General features: G+C 39.9%; 1 protein-coding gene across 9 annotated transcripts in view; it reads right to left on the minus strand.

Annotated features, from left to right (window-relative positions):
- The window catches only part of LOC143039407 (histone-lysine N-methyltransferase SETD1-like), a 109,231-nt gene that overhangs the window by 74,390 nt on the left and 20,752 nt on the right, over nt 1-14,089 (minus strand). For all 9 annotated transcript variants that reach the window (XR_012967634.1, XM_076209392.1, XM_076209390.1 and 6 more), the window contains 5 exons: nt 9,027-9,182; nt 5,890-6,007; nt 5,290-5,385; nt 3,826-4,009; nt 34-238 (listed from right to left, as the gene is read on the minus strand). Coding sequence is in view for 8 of the 9 variants with exons in the window: in XM_076209392.1 (XP_076065507.1) it covers nt 34-238; nt 3,826-4,009; nt 5,290-5,385; nt 5,890-6,007; nt 9,027-9,181 (758 nt within the window). In the remaining variant the exon portion in view is untranslated. The remainder of the gene's footprint in view (nt 1-33; nt 239-3,825; nt 4,010-5,289; nt 5,386-5,889; nt 6,008-9,026; nt 9,183-14,089) is intronic.

Genomic DNA, 14,089 nt, shown 5'->3' on the forward strand with positions numbered 1-14,089 from the left:
TCACAATAATCTTAATTACTTCTTAATTCCCACCTATTTCTCTCAAAATCATTTTTCTCTGTTGTATGTCTTTCATGGTGATGGGTTTCTTCACTGTTCGTAGGGGGTGGTGGTGGTGGTGGAGGCTTAGTTGGAGGAGGAGGAGGACGCTTCCGGGCTTCCTTAGCTTCCTCTTCCCTCTTGGCTTCTTCCTCCAGTTGTTTACGAATCTCCTCCACTTTAGACTTGCATTCCTCACCTTCAAAAGAATTGGTTATACATAAGATAACTGTAGATTGGAAATGACCTTCCCTGTTTATAGGGAAGAGGAAAGGTCTCAACCTATGGCTGAAGCCCTGAGGAACCCAGCTATGGCTAGCAGGTTGACCCATGGGTCACTATGTGAAGAAATTTCAGTGTTGTATGAGATGGGTTTGTGTAGGGCAGTGTAAGCTGTGTTCTCTGTCTTCTGTGTGTTTCCAGATCAATTCTGGTGTCTGTACTGTTCTAGAGCTAGGTCCTAACCTGAGCATAAGCAGGGTAGCATTATTCTGGGAGTCATGGAAGTGTATCCTCTTCGTAGTTATGTCTGAGAACATCTTATTAGTAATGTGTTGGTCTTGATAATAGTGTAATGTGATCTATGTGTATGACTTCCCATAAGAAAGTGTTATAGGGTGCTTGAGGGTAGGTTGCAGAAAATATGTATGGAGTGTATTGTGGGTGCTGATTTCAATATGTATAAATATGTTGTGGGTGCAGATTTCTTGCTGTATCCTGTGGGCTTCCAAATCCTTCCATTGGGAAAGAATCTTAAAATCCTAAACCTCACTTATGGATAAAAGGGGGCACTGGATGTAATACAAATGTCTGTCAAGGAAGGAGGGGAAAAGGCAAAAGTTAAGTGTGAATGGAGACTGGTTGTAAACAGACAGGGTAATGACAGCCCACAGGGATTAATTTTCATCTACTCTGTATATTTCTTTTGAATGGAGGGGGGGGGGATGAGGTGTCACCAAGTTCTGAAGTACCAGAGATATACCAGTTTTAGCTGTCACACCCTGATGTAGAGGTGTCCCACCTAGCTGCATTGCCTCCTACCTGAGCAAGTGTAGTAGGGTATAGGAATGACCCCTAAGCCACAAGGAGCTAAGATGGAAAGCACAACAAACAGATTTTCTAGTTAGATGTGGAATAGGTGTAAGGATGGTGTATGCTTTTGATTTAGCCATCCCTCCTAAAAAGGAAGGTGAGAGGTCCTTTAAGTATGTACGTGCATTACCATCTCCCTGGTGAGGTGGCTAGGCACAGATATCTATCACAGCTTGGGACTTAAGAGCATATGCCCTTATTGCTGTTATGTATAAGTTAAAGTGTTGTGTTTCTTTGACAACCAGAACTTCTATCTTTGACTAGATCTAGCACCACTCAAACCATCATCCATTTCTTTCTATACACCAGCTTGCACCCACTATAATGGATGGGGAGAATCTGACATCAATAATCATCTCTACATATAGATCATCTTCAGCTTTCTCTACAAATCATAAATACTAACAAGATCCTATAAAATAAGGACAAACTATTTACCTGTCTACAAAAACCAATGTACATAGATATACCAATGGCTTTTTCCCCCTTACAAGGGAAATAGCCAAAAACAAAGACATAAAAACCACTCCATCCCCACATACTCCACTCCCACTCACCCCCCTCCCTCCTATCCCAGCTCCTCCTGGATGATGGATCATCCCTGCATCTCACCCATTGCCCCGGGTCAGAAACAATGCAGCAAGACACAGCACATCCACAACAACACCACTTCATTTAATCGGCGACCACCCCTCTCTGTCCCCTCATGCAGAAAAAAGAGAAGGGGAGAAATCCTTTCAGACTGCATCAAAGTATCATTCGCACATACTCCCTCACCTCCTATCCCCCACCCACTCCCATGCATCACAACATCATCTGCACACAACCACTACCCACTCACCCCCACACTCTGTCTTCTCCCTTCCTTCCCCTCTTTCCCAATGCCCCCTTACCTCATCCATCCATCTCATCCTTGGTCACCCCCTCATGTTCACTCCCCCACCTCTGCCTTCCACACCTCTTTTATTTAACTTTGTTCACTCATACTTTCCATGTGTTCAAACCATCCCAATACTCTTTCATCTACCCTATCTCCCAATTCCCTTTCCACCCCTGCTCTTCTCACTCCATCCAGCCCAGCAACCCCCACCACACTTAGGCACTTCATCTCAAACACATTCAAACTCCTCCTTCTCTCCTCTCTCATGTTCCATACTTCTGCCCCATACAGTGCCATCAGTACAACCATTCCCTCATACAATCTCCTCTTAGCATCCATTCCCAAATGCCTATTTCTCATTACACTTTTTAATCCCCCAAGGCATTTACTTGCTTCTCTCAATCTACATTTTACCTCCACCTCCACTCCTCCCTTTCCCGCCACATTCACACTCATCTACAGCTATCCACTTCCTCCAGTCTCTCTCCCTTAATACTCACTTCCAATTTGCTGCCATATTCTCCTCTTGTACATCTCATTGGTTACAAAAGAGGACAGGGGAGTCATATGAGAGGTACAAAGAAAAGAAAAGAGAAGTAAAGCAAAAGGTAAAGGAGGCAAAGAGGAGAGCAGATGTGAAATGGGGTAGGAGTATGACAGAAAATTTTGAAAGTAATAAAAAGATGTTTTGGAAAGAAATTAAGAGAGGAAGAGGAGGCGAATCAAGTAGGGAAGAAAAGGTAAAAGGTACAGATGGAGAGTTGATAATGGAAGAGATGGCAGTGAGGGGAAGATGGGCAGAATATTTTAGGGAGTTGCTAAATGTGAAGGAGGATAGGGAAGGAAAGATAGCTGCAGTGGGAAATACGAAGAAAATGAGAGTGATGAGTGAGGAGAACGGAGGAGAAATAAGGAAGGATGAGGTGAAGGCAGTTGTAAAGATGATGAAAGCAGGTAAGGCACCTGGTCTGGATGGATGTCATGCAGAATGTCTGAAAAAGGGAGGTTCAGTGATGGTGGACTGGTTGGTGAGATTATTTAATGTTTGCTGGAGAGAGGGTAAAGTACCGGAGGACTGGAGTAGTGCCTGTATAGTTCCTCTTTACAAGGGAAAAGGGGACAAGTGTGAATGTAGTAATTTCAGAGGGATTAGCCTGTTGAGTGTAGTAGGGAAGGCTTATGGGAGAATCTTAATTGAGAGGATTAGGAGAGGAACAGAAGGAGTAATTGGTGAGGAACAGTGTGGATTTAGGACGGGTAGAGGTTGTGTAGATCAGATCTTTGTGGTAAGACAGATATGTGAGAAAGCTATAGGAAAGGGGAAAGATGTTTTTTGGGCTTTTATGGATCTGGAAAAGGCTTATGATAGGGTAGACAGAAAGGCACTGTGGGAGGTTATGCAGATTTATGGGATAGGAGGAAAGCTTTTGGGAGCTGTCAAGAGTTTTTATGTGAGTAGTAGAGCATGTGTTAGGATTGGAAATGGAGAGAGTGAGTGGTTTGAAGTAAAGGTGGGACTTCGTCAAGGATGCGTTATGTCGCCCTGGCTGTTCAACTTATACATGGATGGGGTGGTGCGAGAGGTGAATGCTAGGGTAGTGAGTCAGGGATTGTGGAGTGAAGGTGGAGGTAGAATGTAGATTGAGAGAAGCGAGTAAATGCCAGAATGGTTGTATAACATCTCATCACCTTACTTTTACAATGTAACACTAAGTTAATTAATGTAATGTAACAATTAAAAACCTTACTTTTACACTGTAACAGTTAATAAAAAACCTCAGTGATTAAATTGTAAATAGCATAATTTTGCATACCAAATGGGTCCAGAAAAACATGGAGAACTTTGCCCATAAGGGTTGCGTTGTTCAACTTCTCCACACATCTCCGAGAAGATTCAGGTTCCTCAAAAACCAGTCGTGCTATCCCAAGGTGTTTCCGGGATAATGAGTGAGTAAAGATGTGCAATGACTCCAACATTCCACATTGGTGCTTGTTAACCTGTATGAAAAATTAAATAATTTCATATCCAAAAACACTTTCTAAATACAAATCATGCATGCATTAACCTTTCACAACATCAGGTTCCTTAATGCTGAATAAAACCCTTTCATACAGGCCAGAATCAATCTTTAGCTGTGCTAAAATTGGTACTACATGACATAATGGGTTAATCAAGATGGTTGGTTAACCCCTCATGGCATAGCAGTCCTCTATACATAAAATAGTTTGACAATAACCACAACAACATCCTTAACTCCTTCCATATTGAGTGACAATTCTGTCATTCTGGCTGATGCCAGTCAAATTTATTCATCTCCCAGGCACCCCCTAAGTAAGAGTTACAGTTTATTTCAATAGGTGTATGCTCTGACTTAGCAACTATAAGGTGATGAGATCTATTTCTTCACTGAGTGACTTATGGGCCTGTCCAGTAGCTATAGCCAGTTACCTGAGAGCCATGAGTCTCCTGGAGGACATACCTAGAACAACAGATTGATCAATCAATCCATTGCCCTTGGTTTCTCTTCCAGAAGACATGCGACCTTCAGGAAACTGGCAACACCCTCAGGGCAGGACCATAATTCACTTACAGAAAATATATTGTATTATTGTCCAGGGATAGTCAGTATAGGGTATTGTAGTACCAGGTGTTCTGTGTTTTCTGTGAGGTGGTTGCACCTGGGTCAGTTTGTAGCTGTGGTTAAGCCTACTCTGTGGTGGTACTGTCTCAATGACAGATGGTGACCTGAGCACAGGTGTGCTACTATGGTTCTTGTCTGGTGTGTGTGGGTTTTCTCTGTGGATTGTTTGAGTCTTGAGTTGGGTGGCCTTCTTGAAGGGTTTGGATGGCAGATTGTGGTCAATGTTTGAGTAATATGGTACTGGTGTATTTTTTTTTTGCATTCTGTTGGTGGTGCTTGTGAGACTTAGTATGAGTGGGTAGGTGTTGTTAAAGGTTCTAGAGTAGAATTGTGTTCCTGTCATTTTCATGTAATGTTCTTTTGGGAAGATTTTTGTTTCTATGTATAGGTGTTCTATAGTGGTGGTTTTGGTGCCTCCCATAATTACTTAAGAGTAGAACTGTGTTCCTCTCATTTTCATGTAATGTTCTTTTGGGAAGATTTTTGTTTCTATGTATAGGTGTTCTATATAGTGGTGGTGGCCAAAAAGAAAAAGGCATAGAAATCACTCCCACCCATTTCATTTCCCATATATTCCACTCCCCTCCACCCTCCTATCTTGGCACCTTACAAAAACAAAACTGAAAGTATACTCACAATTTCATTATGAAGAAAAGTCTGATCAATGTTATCATTGATGTTAAATATTGTAACCTCAAGGGGTGGTGGGTCTCCCACATAATTGGAATCAATCTGAAAAAATAAAAAATAAAATTAATAAATGCATATCATAACAAAATGGCCCTGTTCCTCCACTTCCTCCAGCCTGTTGCCTTCATCATTTATCCCCAACTCATTGCCACCCTCTCCCCTTGCATATCTCATCATCCTACTTTTGCACAACATTTAGTTTCAGCTATTTCTTTTCACAAATTTCCCAAACTCTGCCACTAAATGGTTCAGTTTCTCCTGACTCAGCTACAAACAATGTCATGGGCAAACACCTGCCTCACCTCACACTTCCACTCTCACTTACCAGCTCCAAACACCTGTCCTCACCCTCAAATTAACTTCCCACACTCTATTCCCCTTTACGACCCATACCTCCATACAGTGGTAATGGTAATGATAGGCTTTGAAGAAAAGCAGCAGGGAGATTATTCTTTCTTATATACATCTTGCAGGACCACCTCCTGCAGGCTCCCATTGTGGGTCCCTCAGTACAACAAAGAATGAGAAAATTAAATTTCATTTTACCTTAAATCTAGGTACGGTGAGGTCTAGTGTTTCAGGTCTTATCCAAAGCTTATGTTTCCTTGGATCCCGAAGCACAACTGGAGGATAAGTAGGGTCACCCTCTACCACCCCCTCAAACCTGCCAAATGGAAAAAAGATGAATTACATATAGTTCACTATGTAAAACATCATGGAATCATCACATAATTCTTGTTCACTTCATATGCAGATCTGATCATTACACATCTGAAGTGTTTACTGCGGAAGCCACTGAGATTGCTGTTAGGCATTATCCATTTCAATAATAGTAATTATTCCCTGAAATTTATCAAAATGGAAACCAAGCGTCCCACTGTAGCTATCAATATACCATAGCTCTCTAGGAAAAAATACTGAACTACTGTCTGAAGGGAGTTGAAGATAAATGTGGGTAAAAGTAAGGTGATGAGATGTATAAGGAGTGAAGGTGGCAGCAGACTGGAAGTGAATATTAAGGGAAAAAGACTGGAGGAAGTCGATAGTTTTAGATACTTGGGTGCAAATGTGGCAGGAAAGGGAGGAATGGAGGTGGAGGTAGAGTGTAGATTGAGAGAAGTGAGTAAATGCCTTGGTGGATTAAAAAATGTAGTGAGAAATAGACATTTGGGAATGGATGCTAAGAGGAGACAATATGAAGGAGTGATTGTACCAACAGCACTGTATGGGGCAGAAACATGGAATATAAGAGAGGAAGAGAGAAGAAGTTTGAATGTGATTGAGATGAGGTGTCTGAGAAGGGGTTACTAGGCTGGATAGTGAGAAATGAGGAGGTGAGGAGGAGAACATGGGTGGAAAGGGAGTTGGGAGATAGGGTGGATGAAAGAGTATTGGGATGGTTTGGACACATGGAAAGAATGAGTGAAGAAAGACTAGTAAAAGAGGTGTGGAAGGAGTGAACATGAGGGGTGACCTAGGATGAGATGGATGGATGGGGTAAAAGGGGCTTTGGGGAAGAGGGGAATGTCTGTTGAGGAAGGAATGGAGAGGACAGAAGACAGGGGTGAATGGAGAATGGTTGTATATGGATGATGCTGTGAAGCATGAGGTGGAATGGGTGGGGAATGGGGGGTGAGGAAAAATTTGATGCAGCCCGAAGGGATTTCTCCCAGTCGTCTCCTTTTCTGCATGAGGGGATGGAGAGGGAGGTTGCCAATTTAATGAAGCGGCCTTGCTGTGGATGTGCTGTGTCTTGTGACACTGCTTCTGACCCAGGGCAGTGGACAAGATGCAGGGATGACCCATCATCCAGGAGATGCCAAGATAAGAGGGGGGGAACAGAGTGGAGGGGAGTGGAATGCATTAGGGATGGAATGGGTGGGAGTGGTTTTTATGCCTTTGTTTTTTGGTTACCTCCCTTATAAAGGGGAAAAAAGCCTTTGGTAAATGTATGTACTGTCTGAATTGTATTTATATACATATACCAAGGGCTTCTCCCCCCTTACAAGGGAAGTAGCCAAAGTCAAAGAAATACATCCACTCCCACCCATTCCATCTCCACACATTCCACTCCCATTCACTATCCCTCCCTCCCTCCCTCTTTCTATGGCTCCTCCTGGATGATGGGTCATTCCTGCATCTCACCCACTGCCCTGGGTCAAAAGCATTGTAGCAAGACACAGCACATCCATAGCAACGCCACTTCATTTAATGGGCAACACCCACCCACGACCCTTAACGCAAAAATATAATAATAATAATAAAAAGAGAGAGAGAGAAGACAGGGAGAAATTCCTTCAGGCTACTCCAAAATATCATTCACACATACTCCCTCACCCCATCTCCCACCCACTCCCTTCCATACATCACAGCATCATCCATACACAACCATTCTCCACTCACTCCTATCTTCTGTCTTCTCCCTTCCTTCCTTAACTGACATTCCCCTCTTTCCTAATGCCCCTTTTACCCCATCCATCCATCTCATCCTTGGTCACCCTTCATGTTCACTACCTCCACCTCTGCCTTCCACACCTCTTTTACTAATCTTTCTTAACTCATTATTTCCATGTGTCCAAACCATCCCAATACTCTTTCATCAACCCTATCTCCCAACTCCCTTTTCACCCCTGCTCTCCTTCTCACCTTGTTTCTCACTCTATCCAGCCTAATAACCCCTAACATAATTCCCATATATTTCATGTCAAACACATTTAAACCCCTCCTCTCTTATGTTCCATGTTTCTGCCCCATACAGTGCTGTCAGAACAATCACCCCTTCATACAATCTCCTCTTAGCATCCATTCCCAAATGTCTATTTCTCATTACACTTTTTAATCCCCCAAGGCATTTACTTGCTTCTCTCAATCTACATTCTACCTCCACCTCCACTCCTCCCTTTCCCACCACATTCACCCCCAAGTATCTAAAGCTATCCACTTCCTCCAGTCTCTCTCCCTTAATACTCACTTCCAATTTGCTGCCATCCTCTCCCCTTGTATATCTCATCACCTTACTTTTACCATATTCATCTTCAACTTCCTTCTTTCACACACTTTCCCAAACTCCCTCACTAATTTCCTTAATCCCTCCTCTGATCCTGCTACAAGTGCAGTGTTGTAAGCAAACAACAACTGGAGTTGTATCTATGTCAATCTATTTCTATGTCAGTGACAAGGAACAGGAGAGCAGTTCCTAGCTGACAACTTTCCTTAAGTGAATAAATGGGAAGAAAATAGATGAAGTGGACAGAGAGAAATCTTGGACCCTGTCAGGTGGAGGCAAGGGTATTGATATGTTCTGATGGTGGAAGGTATGGAGATATTTCTAACTTCCTTCTCTCAGGACCACCACAAGTACTTATTTTTTGTTCCAATTTCTATCCACAGAGTATGCAACCAGACCCAAATGGTTAGTTCAGATGGATTCAATCCATTTCATTGGGGGCTATCCCTCTTCAAAATATAATTGTCTACTTTCAACTACATTGAAATAATTCTGTATGGTTTGCTGTCTAGATTAATCTTATGACACTTGGGAAGATTTAGTTCAACGTAATATCAAGCGTATTCAGTTTTGAAGAATCTCTAAATCATACATATGACAGCTGGGTTGCACAAGCACTTGAACTTCAGACTTTGAGTGTATTACACAAAACATAAAAAATATTCTAAAACCTAACCGGTATAATTTATTGTTGGTGCCCTTCACAAGAACAGGATCAATCAGTAGTTTGTAGTTCCTCTTCTGCTGGTATGGTGGAGGGCCACCATGGGGTGCAGGAGGGGGAAGATTCCCCCGATGTGGAGGGTGATGGCTCAGTGCACTCTGATCCATCCTGAAAATGCAAAATGACAAATTAATTTGGAATCAAACTTGAGAAAAATATCATACTCACTACATCCCTATACCAAAGCCATCTCCCCCCCCACCCATTTCATTCTCATCTGTCACCCATTTGTTTCCCTTTCATCATAGCTTAGATAGTATTACGACTTTCTGAAGAAAATCATACACCCATCTACATTTTTATGTATCTGACACCCATAGATAGGAGTGAGTATGCCTTTCTGGAGAGAATCACTCACACCCATCAACATTCCTATGTATTGAAACCTTAACAAAGTATTTGAAATATAAAATTAGTGCTATTAATAATATTACATTCTAAAAGAATAAAGTATCAAAGAACAGCATAACTAATGCTTTAAAACCATGCACTAAGTTATGAAGTCTCTTTGGATGATCTCCTATGGGGTATCAACTACCAAGCTCTATCCAATCAAGATTTTAGGGACTACTAAAATATTGATTGGATAGAACTTGGCAGTTCATACTCCTGATGAGGAGATGGATGGATGGGGTGAAAAGTGGTGTTGAGCAAGAGGGGGATGTCTGTTGAGCAGGGAAGGGAGAAGGCGGGATATAAGGGTGAGTGGAGAATGGCTGTGTATAGACTATAGATGATACTGTGATGCAAGGAAGGGATGGGGTGCGGTATGGGGGCTAGGGAGTGGGTATGTGTGCATGATATGTTGATGCAACCCAAAGGGATTTCTCCCTGTCAGCTATTTATCTGCATGAGGGGGCAGAGGGGTTGCTGATTAAGTGAAGCGGCCTTGTTGTGGATGTGCTGTATCTTGTTGCATTGCTTCTGACCCAGGGCAGTGGGCAGGATACAGGGATGACCTGTCATCCATGAGGAGCTAAGATAAGAGGAAAGGGTGATGGATGGGAGTGGAATGGGTAGGGGTGAAATGGGTGGAGGTGGGTATATGCTTTTTGAATATGGCTACCTCCCTGGTAAGGAGGAAAAAATCCTTGGTATACAGATATATTATAGATTTTAGGGACATTAGTGACCAGCCTACTGACCAAAATTATGCAGTACTCTTTTATGACTGGAGAAGAATCTCAATTTCAACAAATATGCTACCAACTTCTGCTACTCCTCCTTTCTACTACCTTCCTTAAATATCTTTTTCTAGTACCTCTATGACTCCATGATATTGTCCCCAAGAATATTATGTTAGCTTTTGCTGATGAAATACTAAATTCTCTCTGGATGATCAGGTGGACCTACTACAGAGACTTGAGAACACTCATAAAAATGTGGAAATGCTGCATCTTGCTGCAATGCATCTAATCTTAGTAGTGTGCCAAGAGACAGGGATGACCCTTTACTCATGATGGATGGGCATTATGGGTGTAGGGCGTGTATGCTTTGACTAGACCACCCCCTCCCTTATATGGGTAAAAGCCTTTTGTCATAAGTATGTAAATATGTTTGAGTCATTGCTTTATATAATAAAGAAAATTGTGTACCACACTTTCTACTAATAACTTTTATATTATTTCCATGCTATAAGAAAAAAAAAAAAAAACTTAACAGATGACAACTTGAGGCAATAATTTTCACCTAATTATTACTTAAAATGAATATATCCTAACTTATATATTTTTTATATATACTATAAAAAAAATCCTTAATGGATGACAACTTGAGGCAATAATTTTCACCTAATTGTTAACTAATATGAAAATTTTTTCAATTATGATGTTTTAATAATTTCCAATTGAAGAGTAATTAATTTTTTTTTCCCTTCAAAAATTCTGGGATGCCAAACACAGGTCCGTGATGTTTTGTTGATTGTGCATTTTTCTATACATCTTTAAACTTTTTTTTTGTCATGTTAATATAAGTGTGTGAATTTCTTCTCAACACCACATGCAACTCCACTTTCTCTTCCCATGCATACTCTTAAGCTTCACCACTACCTGCTTCAATTTAACCTTAAATACAGCTACACATGCAGTGGCATCTGTAAACATTTTCCTCAATGAGGAACTTGTGACCATCACATTATTCTAAATAAACCATATGAAAAAAAGTTTGTTTTTTTACTGCATTATTCTATACATCCATATATACATACACATAACAAAGGGTCCTCTCCCCCTCATAGGAGGACTGGGACAAAAAGTGTGTAATCTAAATGTGTGTAATTCAAGAAGTATCTACATATGTAACATATTTTGTGTCTTGTTATCTTTCATCTTTAACAGTTAATCTTCAATTAACTGGTACTTCAACTGACCCCTTTGTGTCAGTTAGTACAGCTTTTACTGTTGATGTAGAAGCAAAAACTTCTGGAATGAATTAAGGAGACAATCAGATTGAATATATATATATATATATATATATATATATATATATATATATATATATATATATATATATATATATATATATAATATATATATATATATATATATATATACTTTTTTTTTTATCCCACAGTCAGAGAAAAGAAGACACTGTTGTCGAACGTTCTGTATATTTCGATCACTAACTGTGACCCTCTTCAGCAGAATGAATACATAGTGGAAGGCATATGCTTATATACAAAAATGTGAGGCGAGGAAAGGAACAAGCTCAGGTTACATGACCGATGCTCCGCAGGTCGCGTGGGGTTTTGTGACCTTGGAGTACATGAGGTAGTGCGTGGCTGACTGCTGAGGTAGTGATGCAGTCAGGTGACCACTAGCCATTTGATATATTAAAATTAGGTAAAATTTTTATTAGGGGAGACTCAATTATTTTCCTTTTAAAGCTACATGTTGATCTATAGATTATTTCAGCATCTTCCCAATTCATGCGGTGATTTTTATTGGCAATGTGCTGAAATACCACGGAATTCAATTGACCATATCTAACAGAATTTTTATGTTCTTTAATTCTGGTTGCCAAATCTCTTCCAGTTTGTCCCCAATAAACAGAATCACAATCTAAGCATGGCAACTTATATACACCTGGGTTAATGTCACTTGATGGTCTACGATGTACATTAACTATTTTCCTAAACAGTGTATTGGAATAATTGAAGATGACATTGATGTTTTCTTTAGGTAATGATTGGGACATTTCATTTATGGAGTCATTATAGGGTAATTAATACATTTATTATCCCATTTGTGTTTGTTAGTAGAGTGGGGAGTAGATTTGTGGAAACTTATTTTAGCCTTGCTAAGGGCTTTTTGCAAAAACCAATCCGGGTATCCTAATCTTGTAAGTTGTTTTCTTATGGTTGATATTTCTGTATCTAAAAATTGTGAGCTGCAAATTCTTAGTGCTCGTAAAAATAGGCCCGAAGCATCACTTTGTTTTGTTTTGTCCGAATGGTGGCTGAAAAAGTGCAAGTAACTCCCAGTGTGGGTAGGTTTTCTATAAACTGTAAATGAAAAGCAATTCTGATTTCTTATTATTAAAATGTCTAAAAAAGGCAATTTATTATCTACTTCCCATTCTACTTTAAATTTTATATTGTTGGCCAAATTATTAAGTTTGTCAAAGAATTCTTTAAAAGAACCCCATTCATCGTTCCATAACGTGAAAACATCATCAACGTATCTATACCAAAACATATCTGGTGGTTTGATGTTAGGTAATAAAACTAATTCAAAATATTCCATATACAGATTTGCTAATACTGGAGAAAGATTTGATCCCATCGAACAACCATATTTTTGTTTATAGAAATGATCTTTGAAAGAGAAAACATTAGTTCTGATACATAGCTCTGTTAATACCACTATTAACAGAGCTATGTATCAGAACTAATGTTTTCTCTTTCAAAGATCATTTCTATAAACAAAAATATGGTTGTTCGATGGGATCAAATCTTTCTCCAGTATTAGCAAATCTGTATATGGAATATTTTGAATTAGTTTTATTACCTAACATCAAACCACCAGATATGTTTTGGTATAGATACGTTGATGATGTTTTCACGTTATGGAACGATGAATGGGGTTCTTTTAAAGAATTCTTTGACAAACTTAATAATTTGGCCAACAATATAAAATTTAAAGTAGAATGGGAAGTAGATAATAAATTGCCTTTTTTAGACATTTTAATAATAAGAAATCAGAATTGCTTTTCATTTACTCCCACACTGGGAGTTACTTGCACTTTTTCAGCCACCATTCGGACAAAACAAAACAAAGTGTTGCTTCGGGCCTATTTTTACGAGCACTAAGAATTTGCAGCTCACAATTTTTAGATACAGAAATATCAACCATAAGAAAACAACTTACAAGATTAGGATACCCGGATTGGTTTTTGCAAAAAGCCCTTAGCAAGGCTAAAATAAGTTTCCACAAATCTACTCCCCACTCTACTAACAAACACAAATGGGATAATAAATGTATTAAATTACCCTATAATGACTCCATAAATGAAATGTCCCAATCATTACCTAAAGAAAACATCAATGTCATCTTCAATTATTCCAATACACTGTTTAGGAAAATAGTTAATGTACATCGTAGACCATCAAGTGACATTAACCCAGGTGTATAAAAGTTGCCATGCTTAGATTGTGATTCTGTTTATTGGGGACAAACTGGAAGAGATTTGGCAACCAGAATTAAAGAACATAAAAATTCTGTTAGATATGGTCAATTGAATTCCGCGGTATTTCAGCACATTGCCAATAAAAATCACCGCATGAATTGGGAAGATGCTGAAATAATCTATAGATCAACATGTAGCTTTAAAAGGAAAATAATTGAGTCTCCCCTAATAAAAATTTTACCTAATTTTAATATATCAAATGGCCAGTGGTCACCTGACTGCATCACTACCTCAGCAGTCAGCCACGCGCTACCTCATGTACTCCAAGGTCACAAAACCCCACGCGACCTGCGGAGCATCGGTCATGTAACCTGAGCTTGTTCCTTTCC

Source organism: Oratosquilla oratoria, chromosome 26, assembly GCF_046742065.1.
Source record: "Oratosquilla oratoria isolate Oo_2021 chromosome 26, ASM4674206v1, whole genome shotgun sequence".
In the NCBI taxonomy this organism is placed as follows: domain Eukaryota; kingdom Metazoa; phylum Arthropoda; class Malacostraca; order Stomatopoda; family Squillidae; genus Oratosquilla; species Oratosquilla oratoria.